Source organism: Meles meles, chromosome 16, assembly GCF_922984935.1.
Source record: "Meles meles chromosome 16, mMelMel3.1 paternal haplotype, whole genome shotgun sequence".
Taxonomy (NCBI): domain Eukaryota; kingdom Metazoa; phylum Chordata; class Mammalia; order Carnivora; family Mustelidae; genus Meles; species Meles meles.
Window position 1 is genome coordinate 53,407,818 of NC_060081.1, and position 21,331 is coordinate 53,429,148.

At 41.3% G+C, this 21,331-nt stretch overlaps 2 protein-coding genes across 4 annotated transcripts in view; one reads left to right on the top strand and one right to left on the bottom strand.

Moving 5' to 3' along the window:
* ATRN (attractin) overlaps window positions 1-19,962 on the bottom strand; it is a 150,209-nt gene extending 130,247 nt beyond the window's left edge. For all 3 annotated transcript variants that reach the window (XM_045980339.1, XM_045980341.1, XM_045980340.1), the window contains exon 1: window positions 19,504-19,962. In XM_045980339.1, the coding sequence (XP_045836295.1) occupies window positions 19,504-19,877 (374 nt within the window). In that variant the 5' untranslated portion in view covers window positions 19,878-19,962. The remainder of the gene's footprint in view (window positions 1-19,503) is intronic.
* Window positions 19,963-20,069: 107 nt separating this feature from the next.
* Window positions 20,070-21,331, top strand: part of DNAAF9 (dynein axonemal assembly factor 9) — a 175,689-nt gene continuing 174,427 nt past the window's right edge. The window contains exons 1-2 of the mRNA XM_045980797.1: window positions 20,070-20,242; window positions 20,916-21,122. The gene's annotated coding sequence lies outside the window, so the exon portion shown is untranslated. The remainder of the gene's footprint in view (window positions 20,243-20,915; window positions 21,123-21,331) is intronic.

Here is a 21,331-nt window from a genome sequence, read left to right on the forward strand (position 1 = left end):
GGATGCAAGACATGCTATAGCTATACTGTTCTTCTAGTCCTGTGGTCTCAAACCAGCTTCTTCTTACAACCTTTCAGAGTTGTCCTTTGACTGTCTTCTGCACCAGTTTCAGGATTTATAGCTAGACTTAGCAGAGAAAACGCATCTACACTATCTCATCTGTACTGGAAATCTCCCTATGAGTCTGCTTCGATTATGTTTTCTCTCTTGATTTTCAGCCAATTCTTTTGTCTTTATTAAATATCTCGTTATTTTTTAATGCCAGACTAAGTTTTAAATACACTATGTTATAAACATACATATAATATAGTTACATGTAAATACATATTACATATTCTCGATAATATATAAAAACTATACAGGTAACTTGAATCAATGGTTGACAGTGTCTTTCTCCAGAGAAAACTTTTATCTACTTCTAGGAAGCAATAAAGCTAGGAGCAGGTCTCCTTAATCCAATCAAGGACTGAAGTGATCTGAAAGCTGACTTCAGCCTTTGTGAAAGCTAATCCTTAAGGTGCATCCTATCCTTCAGAGTTCCCAACTAACAGCCTGGGCTGGTTTCCAGTGCCTTTCCTTCTCTGCAGGCCCTAAACCCTAATTTTATCCCCCAACTCTGCATAACTACCAAAATCTCTACTTAGAATCTCAGACTCTCTGCCACCACTTTGTTCAACCTCTTACATGCACATTTCAAATCAGCCAGTCACTCCAAGGTAAAAGCTATACTGAAATCTGGCCTCACCCCTCTGAGCTTTCCTTCTCCAAAATATGTATACCTCAAGTCCTTGCTATCTGCCGTGCTTACTTTCCAAAGTCTTTAAACAGGTTTTTAAAAAAATATTTTCCAGTTTTTCCAGTTGTTCTCAGTTGGGAGTGTCAGCTTAGAAAAAGGTATTCTACTACTGATATGAACAGAAATTTCCCCAGTAGTTTTGTGATAGAAAAATATTTTCAAGCTCATTTTATAGACTTCCTGGCTCCCTTTTTCCAAAGTACCCTACATTCCTTTTAGTGGGAATTATTATTTAGAGAACAGAGTCTGGAATTAGAAATGCTTAATGCTGTCCAGGTGGGTTTCTGAGATTTTTTTTAGTAGAGAGAACTAGGAAATATTTTTTTAAAAGAAAATACAGTGGTGCCTGATTAGTTCACTTGGCAGAGCACATGACTCTTGATCTCAGGGTTGTAAGTTCAAGCCCCACTTTGAGGATGAAGGTTACTTAAAAAAATAAATAAATAAAATAGAAAAGAAAATACATCATGAGTTCATACTGATAATTCCGAGTCAGATTTAGGATCCCAGAATTTTTACCCAGTTTCTCTGATTGTATCTCTTTTCCACACCAAAATCTATGGCCTCCATTCAAAGTCACTATCTACTTGCTTACAAACATATAACACATATTATAATATAATAACAATACCAATATTATAACCAATTACTGTAATAATCTGATTACTAAAACCAGCTTTTGATATCTTTGCAGTTCTTTGTCTTTAGGGGCATACACTATTAGAAACTTACAGTCAAATTACTATGTTTCAGTCTCTTGAAATACTCTATGCTTCAGCCTCAAACTGACATACATTTAGGCTTACTTATTTCATTTTGCATTTGATTTTTCTGAATTGCTCTTTTCCTCTCATTTTATTCTTGTTTTATAATATGGTAAGTATTACATGACTCTAAAGTCTAACCCACAAAACACAAAGTATAATCTAAGTCTAGATTCTGTACCTATTTCTTCCACCCAACTCCCTCCTTCTCCTTAGAGTAACCATTCTTGTTAGTTTCTGGTTTACCATTCCTTTGGTGGGTCTATGTAGATATACCATAATATATATTTACATGTTTATAGGCCCCTTTCTTTGAAAACTGGTAGCATACAATACCACTGTCCTGCTCTTTGCTTTTTTCATTAAACAATATATTCTCAAGACGACCACACAGCATACACAGAGATAGTCCTTGTTCCTTTTTACAGCTACTTCCTTTATAGTACTCCACTGTGTGGATATGTTGTATTTTTACCTAAACAGTCTTCTAATGATCTGAGCCCTGACTAAACTGCTATTCAATTTTGCTTCATAATTTAAATTCACATAAAATTCAAATGGTCTTACTGCAATGGCCAGATCAACTAATTTGCTGCCATTCTGGCCTTTGCTATCACAGCTTTAGCAAAGAAGCTAACCACATAAGCAAGAAGCCAAACACATAAACAAAGCCGCTGCTCAAACCCCTGATAGAGTTCTCAACTAGAATACACATCAAAATCAGCCACAGATCTTTAACAAACACAAATGATGGGGCCCCAACACAAACCCCTCTCAGCCGGGATCTAGTAGTGCATTAGTGTCTTTAAAAGCCCCACAAATCATTTTTTTAAGATTTTTTAAATTTATTTGAGCGAAAGAGAGTGAGAGGGTGCATATGCACAAGTGGGCGGGGGGAGAGGGAGAAGCAGATTCCTGCTGAGCAGGGAGCCAGATGTGCGGCTAGATCCCAGGATCACAACCTGAGCCAAAGGCAAGCACTTAATTGACTCAGCCACCCAGGCACCCCCATGATTCTAATACATATGACAAATTAAGAACAAATCTTCCATATATGGTCTTGGAATTTCTAGATATTAAAGTAGCTGAATTTTTAGAACTGAAATACTGAAAATATTTCCACATTCCAAAGTTTCATCTTCCGTCAAAAATGTTTTATCTAATTCATTAAAATCAAAATACAATGAGGGGCGCCTGGCTGGCTCAGTCAGTAGCTGGAGCATGTGACTCTTGATCTTGGGGTTGTGAGTTTGAGCTCCACATTGGGTGTGGAGATTACTTAAATAAATATATTTTTTAAATACAATGAAAAAATTCATTGTATGAATGAAAATTCATTCATACTAATGACCCTAACATGTAATGAATTAAGCATTTGTCCTAATTAGTTAAAAATAAATCTACAACTATAATAAGTCATTTAACACTACAAATGAGTGCTATATGCTTAAATGTTTAGGATAACCTACCATACTCAGCCATGATGATAATTAAAACTACCATGAAATAATATGGCTCTCTTATATTTTTAAAAAATAATAAATCATCTATCTTGAAAGACTCAATGAGCAAACGGTTCTCCAAAGAAGACATACAAATGGCCAACAGACACATTGAAAAAATGCTCAACATCACTCAGCATCACAATGAAATACCACCGCCTATCAGTCAGAATAGGTAAAATTAACAAGACAGGAAACAACTAATTTTGGCAAGGATGTAGAGAAAGGAATCCTCTTACACTGTTGGTTGGAATGCAAGCTGGTACAGCCACTCTGGAAAACAGTATGGAGATCCGTCAAGAAGTTAAAAATTGAGCTACCCTACAACCCAGCAATTGCACTACTAGGTATTTACCCCAAAGATACAAATGTAGTGATCCAAAGTGTGAAAAGAGCCAAGATGTCTATCAACAGATGAATGGATAAAGAAGATGTGGTGTGTATATATATATAGTGTGTGTGTCTATACACACACACATACACATATAACGGAGTATTACTCAGCCATCAGAAAGGATGAATACTTACTATTTACATCGACGTGGATGGAATTGGAGGATATTGTGCTGAGCGAAATAAGACAATCAGAGAAAGACCATTATCATAGGTTTCGCCCATATGCAGAACATAAGAAACAGCAGAGGACCATAGAGGAAGGGAGGGAAAACTGAATGGGAAGGCATCAGAGAGGGAGAAAAACCATGAGACTCTTAACAACAGGAAACAAACTGGGAGTTGTTGGAGGGGAGGCAGGCAAGGAGATGGGGTAACTGGGTGATGGGCATTAAGAGGGCATGTGATATGATGAGCACTGGGTGTTATACATAACTGATGAATTACTGAACACTACATCTGCAGTACAGCTAATGATGTACCATATGTTAGCTAATTGAATTTAAATAAAAAAATTAAGTAAGTAACTTAAGAGAAAAAAAAAAAAAAGGAAAGAAAGACTCAATAAAATTAAGGGACGACTGCCTTGGTCAAATCCTGGGCTCTGTCCTAGGAGTTTTCCTGGATGCAATTCTCCATGATTCCCCTTACAGGTAATCGCATCTGCATTCATGGCTTCACCTACCATCTATGCTGGTAACTACTCGAGCTACATTTCCAGCACAAAGCTAGACCCATGTTTCAGACAAATATTTCCTATGTCAAAAATTAAAGTAAAAGAAACTTTCTTCATTTTCCCCAACAGTTTGTCATCATGCACCCTATCTTTCAAAACTTATCAACTGTTCCTTTGCTTCACCCCATTCATTCAGCTACAAAACCACTGCCATTTTGTCCTTCTTCTATCCCCACTGCCACCGCCAATGCCCTTTTTCAAATTCCCCTAGTCTAAGCTTAGTCTCCTGCAACAGCTCAGCCTAGCCCCCTGCTCTGGCCAGTTCTCTACAGAACAATCCGTCATCTTCCTCAAGGCCAATCTGATCGTGTCAAACCTACCTGGAAACCTTTGCCCACCTTAGCACTATATACAAAGTCCATCACAATCCAACCTCACCTTACCTCTCCTACTGCATCTCTAGCTCTGCTCCCCAGACTGAGCAGCCCAAACTGCCACAATACTGAACGTCACTCTTCTCCCTCAACTCACCTGTCCTGAAGTTCCCATGACTTACACATTCTGACTATCCCTATTTCTTCCCTTCCTCTTGCTTCCCCACCAGTAAACTCCTAAACACCCTTTCAGATCTCAGTTCAAATGTCCATGGGTACTCTGAAAACTGTGCCCACTATTTCTGATGCTAGCTGAGTGATCCCTTCTCTGTCTTCAGACTTACCATGTGGTCTGTTATTGATACAGAGAAACATACCTGCCCACTAGGCAACCATGATTTTCTCAAGGACTATCTCATTCACTTCTTTTTCTCCAGTGCCTAAAATATCACAGGTGTTCATGTAACATTTGCTGCCTAATGGGTAACAATACCAATTCTAGCAAAGTTCACAACAACAAAAATTCTCAAGCTCTTACTACCACCAGCAGCTTACTACAAAGAAAGTCCAGGATAAACTCCTATATGTATCTATGATATTCTAGAGAGAAGAGCATTTCAGAAGCTAGAAGACTAAAGGTTGAGCCTTTGTTCAAAGACATCTAAACACTGACTTGGCTCTATTTCCTCAGATAAGGAGGTGCCTTGTGGATGCCTAGTTTGGCTCAAGAACTAGGAAAGTCTGAGAGTTTATGTTAAGCACTTCCTTAAACATCCATATGAAGATTATTTGTATTGTGTCTTGGATACAAATAGAAATGAAGGGGTGCCTGGATGGCAGAGTCGGTTAAGTGTCTGACTCTTGGTTTTGGCTCAGGTCTTGATCTCAAGGTCATGAGATCAAGCCCCGCATCGGACTCTGCACTCAGTGCAGAATCTGCTTAAGACTCTCTATCCCTCTCCGTCTGCCCCTCCCCACCCCCATGCTCCCTTGCTCTTTCAAATAATAAATCTTAAAAAAAAAAAAAAGAAAAGAAAAAAAGAAATGAAAACTCAGAGCCTAACAGGGTAGTACAACAGCAAAAACTGAGAGTTCCAGAATCAATAAAACTCAACCCTGCAAAGAAACCAAGAGCCAAAAAATATGACTCTGACATAAACTATATTTGACTCTGCTTTGTGTGAACCCCTTGTTTCTTACAGTTTTCTAGATACATTATTAGCTAATAATTTGAAATGTTAAGTTAATCTTGTGGGAGGGATATCTCTTTCCATTCAACTATAGTCCACCTGAAATGATAAAACAGCTCCATTCTCCTAAGCTCAAAATGTTGGTGTGAAATTTGTTAGCTTCTCCCTCTATTTTACCCCCTTCATCAAATGTATGACCAATTCATGATACAACTGCCATGAAAGGCTTCCTAAGATTCTTCCCTTCATCTCCATTCCCACTGCTATGCTCTACTCCAAGACCAAAATAATTCATAGCAGTCTTACTGCCAAAGACCTTGGCTATCTTCACAGTTTCAGAGACCTGCCCACAAAGTCTACTAAGCACCCCACAGCCAGAACAACATTCCTAGAGCACCGATGTCACCATGTTACTACACTTGTCAAGTGTATACAATGACTGCACAGACAGGGCTTCTCAGGTTTACGTGTACCAAAGGGGGGAAAAAAGGAATAAGATTTATACTGAACTTTGTCTCATTCTAGCAGTAAGTTGTATTATCCAAATATTTTTTTAAGTACTAGCCATCTCAATAAGACGTGTTTTTCCAATAAAAATCTACCTAATATGTTTAAATATTATTTCTAAAATGCCCATTACATTTATATGGTTTGTTCAATGATACACTAAAAATAATCATAATGATCAGTTAATTCAGAAAAAAAATCTTCACGTAAGGTCTCATGGTAACATGAAACTGAAAAAAAAGAGGCACCTGGGTGGCTCAGTGGATTAAAGCCTCTGCCTTTGGCTCAGGTCATGATCCCGGAGTCCTGGGATTGAGCCCATGCATTGGACTCTCTGCTCAGTGGGGAGTCTGCTTCCTCCCTCTCTCTGCCTGCCTCTGCCTACTTGTGATCTCTGTCTGTCAAATAAATAAATAAAATCTTTTTAAAAATTAAAAAAAAAACTGGGAAAAAATCATTTATATACTAATCCTCATTTTGAAGAAACACAACATACTCAACTATCTTCGATATAGAAATACATTAGAATAAAATCCTAAGGCAGAAATACACATACACAAATTAGTGCATGAAAACTGGTAAAATCTGAATAAGGCTGATGAAATTATATCAATGCCAATCAACTTTCTGGTTGTGCTCATACACTACTATTATGCAAGTTGTTACCATTAAGAGAAACAGGTGAGAGGACAGGAGATCTCTGTACTATTTCTTACAACCTTATGTGAATCTGCAATTATCTCAAAATAAAACATTAAAAAAATTATATAGGAAGATTTGGAAACATATTACAAAGTAATCAAGATAGGTTGGTACTAACAAAAGAAGAGACAAACAGGTCAACAGAATATAACTGACAGTCTAGAAATAGACCCATACATCTAGAGTCAACTGACAAGGGAACCAGGACCAGTCGATAGAGAAAAAAATAGTCCCTTCAATAAATGTCACTGGAACAACCGGATATCTGCATACAAAAGAATATAAAGTACCTACCTCACGGCATGTACAAAAATTAAATCGAAACAGATCAAAGACCAAAATGTAAGAACCAAACCCATAAAACTATTAAAAATAAAACAGATGTAAATCTTCATGATCTTGGATTAGTAAATGGTTTCTCAGATAAGACACTTAAACCACAAGCAACCAAAGAAAAAATATATAAATAAGACTTCACCAAAATTAAAAACTTTTGTATGTCAAAAGACACAATCAAGGTTTCTTCTTTTGTGAAAAACAACCAAAAAATTAACAGAAATTGATTGCAAATCACATGTCTGGTAATATTAGAATATCCAGAATATATAAAGAACACTTGCAACTTGCAACTCAACAATAAAAACCTATATAAAAACCCAATAGGACCTAATTTAAAACTGGGCAAAGGACAGAAGAGATAATGCTGAGTGAAATAAGTCAAGCAGAGAGAGTCAATTATCATATGATTTTGCTTATTTGTGGAGCATAAGGAATAACATGGAGGACATGGGGAGATAGAGAGGAGAAGTGAGTTGGGGGAAACTGGAAGGGGAGACGAACCATGAGAGACTGTGGACTCTGAGAATCAAACTGAGGGTGTTGGAGAGGAGAGGGGTGAGAGGTTGGGTGAACCTGGTGGTGGGTATTATGGAGGGCACGTATTGCATGGAGCACTGGGTGTGGTGCATAAACAATGAATTCTGGAACACTGAAAAGAAATTAAAAAAATAAGTAAAAATTTTTTTTAAATGGGCAAAGGATCAGAGTAGACATTTCCCCAAAGATGTATAAATGGCCAATAAACACGTGAAAATACACTCAAAATCAACAGACATTAAGAAGATGCAAATCAAAGCCATTGTGGATACAAGCTACACTCACTAGGATGGTATAAAATCACAGAAAGTAAGCACTGGTGAGAATGTAGAGAAAATGGAACCCTCATAAATTCCTGGTAAGAATGTAACTGGTGCGGTCTCTGTGAAAAAGGCTTGGCACTTCTTCAAAAAAGTAAAACACTGAAGGGCACCTGGGTGGCTCAGTTGGCTAAGCATCGGACTCCTTATTTTAGCTTAGGTCTCAGGGTCATGAGATCAAGCCCCGTATCAGTCCTGTGCTGGGCATGAAGCCTGCTTGGGATTCTCTCTCTGCCCCTCCAGGTCCCTCCCTCTCTCAAAAAAAAAAAAGGAAAACACTGAGTTACCACATGGCCCAGCAATTCCATTCCTAGGTGTACATCCAAGAGACATACTTAGATACCCACACAAAAACTTGTACATGAATGTTCATAGCAGCATTAATTTCAATAGCCAAAAGATGAAAACTACTTAAATGTTCATCAACTGTGGAATGGATAAATAAGATGTGGTTTATACATACAATGGAATATTATTCAGCCACAAAAAGGAATGAATACTAATTCATGATGCAAAGATGAAATCTTTCAAACATGGTAAGTAGAAGTCAGTCAAAACATTAACATATTGTATGATAACATTTACATGTGATGTCTAGAATAGACAAATCCATAGACAGAAAGCTGACTGTCAGGGGTTGGGAGGAACGAAGAATGGGAAGTGGATGCTAATAGGTACAGTGTTTTCACCTGGCATAATGAAAATATTCTTGAATTAGATCATGATGATGGATGCACAACTTTATGAATATACTAAAAGTCACTAAACTGTGCACTTTAAAGTGGTGAGCTTTATGACATGTGACATCTAAATCAGTGTGCAGAATTCATAAACCAGAAAAGAATTATAAAATTATATGGGGTTATTTGAATGAAAATAAGAATTTAAGCAAAAAAAAAAAAAAGGAACAGTACAAAAATTGACTTAGAGAAGACTGCACACGTATTTTTTTTAAGGTTTTATTTATTTATTTGAGAGAGGAGAGACAGACAGAAAGCATGAGCAGTGGAGAGGAGGCAGAGGGCAGAGGGAGAAGCAGGCCCCCCTCTGAGCAGGGAGCCCAAAGCAGGACTCAATCCCAGGACCCTGAGATCATGACCTGAGCCAAAGACAGAAGCTTAACCAACTGAGCCACCCAGGTGCCCCTACACATGTATTTTTTTAAATGAAAGGGGATGGCTATCAAATTGCTATGGACTTTGGTTTCTATCTGATAAATTTTTTTAAATAACAAAATTTTTTTAGTTAACTATTCTTTGCAACGATATAAATCCCTTTTTAAAAAATGATATATGTAAAAAAAATGATATATGTCAACTGTCTGTCAACCTAAAAGTATGCAAGGAAGTAAAAAGAATCTTAAAATTATTTTGGAGGTGCTTCAGAAGTTTGGAGATAACTACCTGAGATAAAAATCATACACAGGTACACGAAGAAATATGTAAAGAATGTTAATTGCAGCTGTTTTGGTAACAGGACAAGTTGGAAAAATCTAAATGCCCGTCAGCAGGAGAATGGGTAAATAAGTTGGAGTTCTATACTGAACATAGCTACGAATCAACTAGAACTACAGTTATCAATACAAACAAATCTCAAAAGCATTTAAAAATGGGGCTTCGGTGAAGAAAAACATGTATAGAATAGTTACCTTTTATGACGTCTGAAAACATGATCTTGTTTTGGGAATAAGACTGTGTGTTTGTGTGTGTGTGTATGTGTCTGTAATAAAAGTAGAAACATGCAAGGAAATAATACACATCAACTTCACCACGCTAGTTATCTCTGTGAAGAGCGTTAAGGGGAACAGGATTAGCGAGGAATAACATGAGGACTTTGGTTGTATCTGTAACATTTTATTTTATATAACTTAATGTTATTATATCATAAAAATAGTATGAAGGATATTCATCAAAAGTAGGTTGTAGGTACAAAGATGTTCACTTCATTAGTCTTTGTATCTCTTCCATAAGTTTGAAATGTTTCATATTATAAGGAAGTTAAAGTTAGCCAGAAACTGAGCCAGCACCAAACATAATTCCTTTAAAGCAACCATTTAGGGGCACCTGGGTGGCTCAGTCAGTTAAGTGTCTGCCTTTGGCTCGGGCCATGATCCCAGGGTCCTGGGATCTCATTGGGCTTCTTGATCAGAAGGGGGCCTGCTTCTCCCTCTGCCTCTGCCTACCACTCCCCCTGCTTGTGTTCTGTCTCTCTTCCTGACAAATAAATAAAATCTTTTAAAAATAATATTAATAATAATAAAAATAAACCAACCATTTAGTTACTTTAAAGCAACTGTCATGGTTGGACAATATTTCTCAACCAGTGGACCAAAAGATGCTCTGAATAAAAGACAGTACTAGCATCTACTAAGAGAGAAGCATAGGACTTGATATTTAAATACACATTACAGAAGGGCATAAAAGAAATCTAATTCTGCAAATTTGCCTCAAAATCATCTTGCCAAACCTTCTGATCAAAATCCTTGTATAGCTTTGCAAGATGTCTCTAGTACTTCCAAAAAAAATGTTAAAAGGGGAAAATTAAGTGACAATTATAGTCAATCTGGCCTTTCTGCTCAATTTTGAACAAAACCATCTACACAGGAAAAATGCTTACAAGTAGCTGGAAACCACTATCATTTTATGATTTAGAAAAAAAAACACCAAAAAAAAATTTCTAAGACATAATTTTTAAAGCGCAAATGCGTAAATACCAAACATGAGGACAGAAAAGTCTACTTTTCTAGCACAGAATCTGCATTGTAATACAAACTCAATCCAAATTAAGTGTCATTTTTTTGTCTATATCATGCTTTCCCTTACAAAATTAATTTAAAATACATTAAACAACATGTTCTACATGTTAAGCAGGGAAAAGATGAAATTTCTTTTAATATTGTGAATACCATTACAAATTATATTTAAAATGTATGTTATAGTCTTTATTAAGAAATTACTTTTTAATCTATTTAAAATCAACGTATCAGAAACAGGATACTTTTTTGAAAAAGATTATTCTTTAATTCCTAAAAGAGTCCACAAGAGCATACTTTTTTCTTAAGATTTTATTTATTTATTTGACAGACAGAGATCACAAGTAGACAGAGAGGCAGGCAAAGAGAGACAGGGGGAAGCAGGCTCCCTGCTGAGCAGAGAGCCCAACGCGGGGCTCAACCCCAGGACCCCAGGACCATGACCTGAGCCAAAGGCAGAGGCTCAAAACCCACTGAGCCACCGTGCCCCAAGATTATGCATTTTTGTGAAGGGATGTGTGAATCAAAAAATACAGGGAACACTGGTCAAGAAAGGTGACTTACATGTCTCTTAACAGCACCTGATACAGTCCCAGCCCCTAATGCTTATAGACTTGCGAGTAAATAAATTAGAAAATTCTTAATTAGACTGCAAAAAGGACCAAGAGGAATTAATTGGAAAATTCATTCAACTTATAACTGTATACCATTAATGTCAAATTCTAAAAAGATAAACAGGCAAGTCAGCCATGACTAAAATTAACTTCTATAAGTGCAAGAGAATTCTAGATGAGTAAACATGTAAACAAATAGCTAGAACTAAAGTTTGCTCACAGTGTTAACTTGAAAAAACAGAAAACTAAGAGAACTAAAAACTGAGAGACCGGGGCGCCTGGGTGGCTCAGTGGTTTAAAGCCTCTGCCTTCGGGGGCGCCTGGGTGGCTCAGTGGGTTAAAGCCTCTGCCTTCGACTCGGGTCGTGATCCCAGGGTCCTGGGATCGAGCCCCGCATCAGGCTCTCTGCTTGGCAGCAGCCTGCTTCCTCCTCTCTCTGCCTTCCTCTCTGCCTACTTGTGATCTCTGGCTGTCAAATAAATAAATAAAATCTTTAAAAAAAAATAAAATAAAATAAAGCCTCTGCCTTCGGCTCAGGTCATGATCCCAGGGTCCTGGGACTGAGTCCCACATCGGGCTCTCTGCTCAGCAGGGAGCCTGCTTCCCTTCCTCTCTCTCTGCCTGCCTCTCTGCCTACTTGTAATCTCCGTCTGTCAAATAAATAAGTAAAAAAAAAAAAAAAAAAAAAAAGAAACTTGACAGGAATTGTACCCAATACAATTTAGAAATCAATACAATTTAGAAATACAAATTAATGAGCCCTCACATAGGAAATTGGCTAAATAGAGGGGAGGTACAGGGTAGTGAGAACAGCCTCATTCCCAGGGGGAAGCTGGCAAACTGAGTTGCACAGTGTCAAAGAAACAAGCTAAAATCATTGCCTGTGGTAACTCACGGTTCAGATCATGTGCTAATCAATATTGGAAAACTAAAAGATTTGGCAAGAAAATGTCAGGAATTTAGACCATGGTCTATCATGGTTCTGAGAGAATATGGCTCAAACTCCTCAGTGCAAAATATGAAGACTTTGATGATCCAGCCCTATGTTCATCTGCATGTTAGGAACTGCTCTATATTTTAAGGAACAGGAAATCCCACTGTAACTGCCTTAAGAGAAACACGGACTTGCAGCACCTCACCAAAACTGAAAAGTACAGCTTCGGGCAACATTTGATCCAGAGATCCAGAAAAGTCATCAGGTCTCCAGCTCCATTTCTCTGACACCCTCCCACTTCTAGAAGTTACTCTGACCACGGGTGGGCTCCTCTCACAACAACAATGCTAGCTATAATAACTTGCGGTTTTATTTCCTCAACACACAAAGCAGACGATGACAAAGCATCTCCTTCATGAGCATCCAGAGGAGAGAGTCTCCAGCAAAGTCCCAAGATTCACTTAGACTGAGCCAGGTTGATCACATGCCTACCTCCAAACAATCATTACCACCAGAGGCTGGAATGTCCTGATGGCTTAGCCCAGGTCAAAGATGCATCCTAAGGTTGAAGGGTGATGGGAAAGGAAGAGAGAAGGCCATTAACATCTTTCAGTCTTACACCTTTCCAACACATTCCTCACAAGTTATGCTCCGACAACATCCATCTATATTCAGTTCTCTAAGGGCTGTGGGTTGAATTGTGTCCCACAAAAAGCTATGTTGAAGCCCTAGGCCTCACTACCTGGAAATGTGACCTTATTTGGAAACAGTCTTTGCAGATGATCAAACTAAGAATGAAGTCATACTCATACGTCCAACATGACTAGCATCCTCACAACAGAAGAGACACACGGGGAGAGGTCGGCTTGAGTCTGAAGTGATGGAGGCAGAGACTGAAGTGATGCATGTACAAGCCAAGGAATGCTAAGGACTGCTGGCAATTCCAGCCGCTAAGAGAAAGGCATGGAACAGATTCTCTCTCAGAACTTTCAGAGAGCACATGGCCCTGAGGACACTATTTCAGGCTTGTGACCTCCAGAACTGTAAGAGATTACATTTCTGTTGGTTTAAGCCATCCAGCTTGTGGTACTTTGTTACAGCCAACCTAGGAAACTAATACACTTAAGAAAGCACAACAGCCCACGATTCTTTGCCTTTGTACACTCTCTTTTCTCCTTCTGGAATGCCCATCTCTCCCAGATGGTCTATTCACACTAAACCTCAGATCTGCCCAAATGGTCTCTTCTTTGGGATGCCTTCCACCATGGCCCTCAAAAGAGTTAGTCTCCCCACCACATCCTAGTCCAGCACACAATATTGCCCATATTCTTACTATTAAGTTCGAATTGCCTGTGCACAAAGCTATCTTCGCTTCAGAATTATGAGCTCTTCAATGGGAAACCAAGGCCTGATTCTTACCTGCCTTCATATCCTCAAGGCAGTGCATGGTACCTAACACATAATAATCACTCAAAGGCTACCTATGAATTGAACAGGCTGATGACTCATATCAGAAAAAAGATAATGGGGATGATTACAGTGAACTGGCTGTTATGGATATAGAGAACTGAAGATGGACCTTGAGGTAGAACCTAGATAAGTAGAAAAGAAAGAATCTGGGGGCAGGGAGGAGGAAAGCTGTTAAATTTAGCAAATATGCAGAAAAACTACAAAGTAGAAGAATTTGGGTAGAGAAAGAAATGTGTGTGAGGCAGTGGCAGTCTTCTGCTCAGAGTCATTTTACAGGTAATAAGAGGAGTAGGGGAAAAAAAGGTTTCTCAGCAAGACAGTGACACCGTGTTTTCAGGGGATTTCTATGATACAGTGTAGGATGGACTCTGGAGGGTGCAAAGAGATCAGACAGGGCAAAAGAGAGGAAGTTCAGCAAGGAGGTAAAGGGCCAGGTGCTCTAGGATAGAAGGAGCAACAGTGGAAAGGAACAAAATTTTAAGACTTTCAGAAACAAAAAATAGAAAGAGCGAAGGATTACTCCATTGGTTTGACCTTTGGTTATCTCACATAGGATTTACTACTGAAATAAGGGAGGATAAAGGGAAAGACTACTCTTTTCGAGGAGAATAAAAGTTCATCTCAGATGGCTTACTATGAGGTGACTTACGTAAAACACCCCCAAAAAGATGCCCAGCAAACAGGAGACAATGAGGGGCGCCTGGGTAGCTCAGTGGGTTAAGCCACTGCCTTCGGCTCAGGTCATGATCTCAGGGTTCTAGGATTGAGTCCCGCATCAGGCTCTCTGCTCAGCAGGGAGCCTGCTTCCCTCTCTCTCTGTGCCTGTCTCTCTGCCTACTTGTGATCTCTCTCTGTCAAATAAATAAATAAAATCTTTAAAAAAAAAAAAGGAGACAATGAAGTAAATGAGATTTACGATATGGCAGATTTTCCTTATTCTAGATATGGCAGTTATATGGGTAAAGATGACTTTTTTCATTCTTTCATCCAACAAATATTTATTGCACACCATGTCCTAGGCACTGTTCTAGGCTCTGGGAATAGAACAACAAGCAAAACTGACAGAAATCCCTGCCCTCATGGAGCTTATATTCTACTAGAGAAAACATACAAGCCTAGTTGATTCATGAACATAAATTTAGGGCTTTAGGTAAATACTACTTAGTAATAACTATAAACACCCTCTGTTTGTTTGGGGTTTGTTTTTTTTTTTACCTTTTTCTTCTTTCAAATTTTATTTTCCAGAATTTTCATTTCATTAATTATAGGTATTTATGTCCTTGACCAGTAGCCAAACAGGTTTGAGTGAGTTAAGTTTTGTTTTGTTTTTCTTTTTTTAATCCTGGCTTTACTGTTGTAATAAACCTATTTTTCCTTCTTTGTCTCTGTTTCTCAATGGCATTAGGCAGCCTTTCCAAAGAATTTCATATAGAGTGACTGGACTCAGAAAATGAGAGGCTAGGGGTGCCTGTGAGGCTCAGTCGGTTACGCAGCTGCCTTTGGCTCGGGTCATGATCCCAGGGTCCTGGGATGGAACCCTGCAGCCAGCTCCCTACTCAACAGGAAGCCTGCTTCTCCCTCTCCCACTCCCCCAGTGTGTGTTCCCTCTCTCTCGCTGTCTCTCTGTCAAGTAAATAAATAAATCTTTAAGAAAGAAAGAAAATGAGAAGTCAAATGGTACAATGGAAAGCAAGAGAGTGGGAATTAACAAGGCCTGAATTCAAATCCCAGACCAGTTTTTCACAAGTTGTGTGAGCTGGTGCAAGTTACTCAGTATCTCCAAGCTTCAGTTCACCCACCTGTGAAATGGGAATAACTTTATTCTAAGGATTAAAAGGAGTAATTTCTAAAAGGCGCTTGACACAACACCTAGGAGAAAATGGACAACTGTTGGTGGCAGCTAGTGTTGGGACTACTACTACCATTATTCCATATGCCAGGAACGAAACAGATGCTCAGTAAATGCCTACTTCTTTCCTTATTCTAGAGAAGGTAAGTTCTTAACATCCTGGGTAATTATAAGGCTCCATTCACTAGGCTATTCTAGTCTATCCTTCCCAAACTTCAGGAACGCAGAAGAATTAAATGCATATTAATTTCATAAGTGGACTTAATATCTTTATTCCTAATTTGATGGGATGTATTTATCACCTGAAGAAAAATTTCCATGGTGATGTCACAAGTAGAAAAGAATGATCACTGAATTATGAAAGGTAACATAAAAGTGAATGAAACTGGCTGCTTTAGAAATCGTCTTCCAAAGATTCCACAGTTACTTTTACTAAACTGACACCAATAATATTGTCCTCTGTGGTAATCATTTCTGGAGTATCTTTCATTCGGAAAAAAAGTTAAGTGATTTTCTACCTGCAACCATGTGCTAATACAAATTTCATACAACACCCCCAGAGTCACTCAGAAGATTAAATGGTATGATGTATATGAAAATGTTTGACCAGATCCCCGGCATATGCTATGTATTCGGTGATAACTTGGGGGAGATCTAATCCTCTTATTATCCTACATTCCTTTTCAATTACAGGAAAGACCTTCTAACAACAATTATAACACAGAATTTATGGAACTAAAAAGATTTAAAAACACACTGCCTTGATGCCATTCCATACCAGAAAGGTATTCATTTGAATGTCTTTTCGTTTAATAACAAAGAGGTCTGTGAGTTAAATGAAGATACGTACCACTATAATCAAAACCAACATTTCAGTCTTTCCCTAAAATAATCCTTCCACTAACAATTTAATGAAAGTTTTTTTAAGAGGCCAGAGACGTTAAGATCCTCTTACATTCATTTTAAAAAATGCAAATTCCAGAAGCCCACAAAATATACCAGAGTCATCAGGACCAAAGTCATAACTGTTTGCCCAGGAAACAGCACCGCCACCAGCTTGAACCCACTTAAATGGAGCATCCACGATAACCAGAGGAGCCCCCTCACTTACGCATGACTCCATCTGAGACAACCAGTGTCAGGACTGCTTATTCCCCATAACAAGTGGCTCTTCTCCGATCTTCTGGATGAGAGAGACCTGCTCTTTCTCCCTGGCTGTGTCCCTCTATAACCAGATGACCTCCGACACTTACTCCTGTCCTGCCAAGTGGATACCCTGAGAGCACCTAATCTCAGTGTAGAAAACCTGCTCCTCCTGTGTCCCTGTTGTCTGTTAATGGTATTACTATCCCCTCAGCCACCCAAGATAGGTTCTAGTTTTCTTTCCTTCACCAACCCTCTCCCTTCCAAGAACAATCCAGTTTCAAAGCAAGACCTGCCTTTTACCTCTGCAATACCAGCTAGGATGCACCCTGCCTCCATGCCCACAGCCTATCCCAGGTTCTCATTACTGCCGTCCGGACCCTGCCCAACACCTCCCACCCAGTTGCCCACCATCTCTCATGCTTACAATGAGTCCACCTACTCTGGATAGTACAAACTGACCTTGCTATGCATGTCCCTCTACTCCCTCTGGGCCCCCACTGCGTTCTCAGAACTTAAAGGGTTCTCATCTGATACAACCAACTATTCACTTGCTTCTAGAAGCACCTCAAATTCAAAATGCTCTGGCGGCCTTAACTTCAAAGCTGTTCCTGCTCTGGCCCCATCTAAAAGCCCATAATGTCATGAAAATGCAAGTTAACTGTGCCATTCTACTGCTCAAGAGCTAAAGGTCAAAATTCTCAACCCAACCTACAGGACTTCACATGGCCTGCCCCCCCCCCCATCTCTCCAGTCTTGCCATGCTCTCGTTTGCTCTCTGCCTCAGCTATCCAGCCTTTTCTTCAGCTTGCAATGATGCCCCTCATCCCCAAGCCTCTGTACATGCTGGACTCTTAGCACCCCATCCATCACATAGGTAGTGCTATCCTACCCCTCAGATCCCAACTCGAAGGTCACTTACTCAGCCACTAGTCTTAACATTCTAAACTAAGTCAAGTCCTCTGCATGCCCCGTCCTTTGCCTCCACAGACTCAAGCAAAATACTGATAAATTGATTATTAGATTTCTTACTCCCAAGCTAGAATACAAGCTCCACAAGAGCAGGACTGTGTCGGTCTTGTTTGCCACTATATCTCACAATTTACTCCAGAGCAGCCCTGGACAAATGTATGTACGCTAATGTAATTCATAAATCACAATACCCTGAGTAAGTTATAACCCAAGATGCACTACACACTGGTCTTGAAAACACTTGGTTTCTCCCAAACAATATAGTGCTCAGCTCCTCAATGTTCTCTGAGTTCTTCCCCTGAAAAACTGACATTATATGAGTCTACAATTCTACCATTCCTCCACAGTTTTGTTTGCAACCTTTATCCCATCTGGAATTTTTTCCCCAGCTACATAGTTCCAAAGCCTACTTGCTTCAAATGCTCAAATCCAATGTCACTTTCTCCTGGAAGACTTCCTTGCATTTCCCCGGCTAGTCACAACCTCCATCCCTGAATTCCCACAGGTTCTCCATGGTCTCATTCAGGTCAGATCAAATGTCACTTCAAATGAGAGGTTTCTCCTAAAGTTACTCACTGGTTATAATTCTCTATCAGGCTGTCCTGTTTTATTTTCTTGACATTGTTATCTGAAATTATCTTGTTCATTTATTTTTTTTATATATTTGCTTATTTACTTATTAACTGCCTGTGTCCCCCCTCCTAGAATGTAAGACCCTGTCTGTCTGGGTCTCGGTATTTCCCCACTCCTCCACAGCTAACATCAAAAGTCTTTCGTAAAAATCTGCCAAAGGCATGAATGACTCTGTAGTCCTTATGACTAGGGTCATTTGTGTACCTATCTTTCTCTTGCTGTATTCCAAACTCCATGTGGACTAGGCCAAAGTCTGGCTAATCTATTAGTTCATGTGTATTACCTGGAAATCCTTCCACAATTAAAGCAAATAATAGATGACGATTAATGAATGATTTAATGATCGCTCCAGGAGGTACTGTCCCAAACCAGGCCAACTCAGAACTCCATATTCTCCAGAAACCAGGGCAAACAAGAACCTCCTTCTATGTCCTCTCCACCCTGTTCCAATCAGCTGCCTCTAGTGAGCTTCAAAAGGCTAGTTTCCTCACTTTCCTCTATCTAACAACCACTCCTTCTATCTCTGATATCGCACAATCCTAACCTAACTTCTCCCCTCTATCTTGAGCCAACAAATCACTTTCCAGGGCCCTGTTTCTTCTGAGTACCCTAAATCTCCAATGAGCTGGGTAATTCATCACGCCCTGAGGACAAGGGGATGTTAAAAGGAAATGTTTAAGTAAGACTAGCTCTCTCATCTTTTCCTGTACATCTCGTTTATCCGAAAGAGGCCCAGTTTCAGGGACTGCCTTTGATACTCTTTGGGACCCTGAGCTTTCTTCTCCTGTACCCGCCGCACCCAAACCTCTCTGGGGTGCCTCCACCCTTGCCTCGAATCTGTTCATCTTCCCGTACAAGAGGGCCCTAGGCCAGAGACAATGATCTCCTCGGGAGCAAATGGTCCTCAAACACCGTGGGGCGGCCCTACCCTCCCCACTTTCTGTCCGGCATCTGCCTCCGGCCTGGAACCATCTCGCGCGCCCTGTAGCCTCAGCCTCCCTCTGGGCCCGACCCTCCAACACCACCCCCCACTCACCTGAAGCGGCCCCCGCAGTGCTGGCATTGCTCGCCCACCCAGCCAGCGGGGCAGACGCACTGGCCGGTGCCAGGGTTGCAGCGGCCGCCGTTGACACAGGGTCGGTCACATTCCTTGGCCTCGGCTGCGGCTGAGCCCGACACCGCCGCCGCCGCCGCCGCGGCCTCGGCCGCCCAGGGCAGCAGCAGCAGCGGCGGGAGCAGCAGCAGCAGCAGCCGCCGCCACGGGAGGCGCAGCCCGGCCCCCAGCCCCGGCCTCCCAGCCCCGGTCGCGTCCCAGTCCCGGCGCTGCCCGCCGTTCCTGCCCGCGGGCGCTGTCGTCGCCGCCGTTCTCCTCCTCAGCCTCGCCTGAGTCGCCGCCGCCGCCGCCACCATCTTCCCGGGGCTGAGACGGTGCCCAGCGAACACATACACACACACCGCACGACCGGCTCCGCTTCGCCTGGCCGTGCGGGGCGGGGCTGTGCGGACGGTGGCTCGGGCGGTCAATCCCGAGGGCGGGGCCAGAGCTGCGCAGCAGGCGGGGCGATGCGTGCGTGCGTGGGCGGGGTGCGGCGCACGGGCCCTCCTCCTGCACCCGGGGCCCTGGAGGCGGGTCTCAGGCCCGGGGTATGCAGGTTGTTGAGACCCCTCCCGCCTCGGATTCAAGGCGCATTAGCGCTCCAGTTTTGCCCTTCCCTCGGCCCGGCGGTGACAGGTCCTCTTCCCGTTGACTGCCTGAGAGCCATCCGCTCTGCTTGGTAGGCGACCGCGTTGAGCGCTGCTTTCCCGGAAACCCCGGCTCTGTCCCGACTCTACCTGCGGGGCAGAAAGGGCCTAGGAGTCTTCGTCCTGGCGTGTGCGGTGGTGTGCGGTGCTGTTGAAGGAGTGCTGTGTTCCAGCCTTCGCTTTCTCCTCCGTGAAGTAGGGATAACGAAGTAACATGTGTGTTAAGAAACCAGTGCATAGGCTATGCGCAATAAACGCCTCTAGACCGACTGAAGACACACAGAGCCCGGCCTTTCTTGATTCAGGCTGATCCAGTGGCCAAGCAGACCCCCCACCTTTAATAATGTGGAGGAAGTGTGGGGCTACCTTACTCCCCACTCTTTGTTCTCAAACCTCTCTGAAGAGAAGCCAGCATAAAATTAGGAATTGGAGCACCCTCCGCCCACGCACATCTGCTCCTAGAGCCGTTCTTGTCAGGTAGTTTGTTACTTTGGTGGCCCCCCTGAAACTTGCCTCCTCACAGTATAACCTTATGTGGTCGTCGACCCTGGAACCTGGACTGGACCTGTGACTTGACTTAACCAATGGAAGAATGTGCAGAAGTTACTGTGCCAATTACAGAGATGAGCTTTGAGAATACCTGGTAACCTTGATTTCCAAGCTCATCATAATTCTGAGCTGTTCCCCCTCTTCCACTTGCTGTAGAAAGATGGCACACAGAGACCACCACATGGAGAGGCAAAAGCCCTGAGACTACATGGAGGAAAAGCAAGGACCCAGTTATCACCAAGAACTGAGGTGCCAGACACATGAACCCTGATAAACCCAGATGAACCCTGATGAGCCCCTGCTGAGGGACCAGTCCTTGAGGGGAGAAGCCATCTGAGCTGTTCCTCATTACCTAAAACAGAGGTAAGTCTTTCCTACTGTGCCTTTTCCAAAATCCTAAGAAATGATAACTTGGCTGCTGGTTTAAGCCTCTAAGTTTTAGAGCAGTTTGCCACCCAGCAATAGATAACCAGAACATTGTCTGACACAATCCTTGTGTTGTGAGGAATATTCCTGGGGCAGCACTCTGCACTCCCTGGAAAATAAAGAAATCCCCGCATATACCTGTGGAG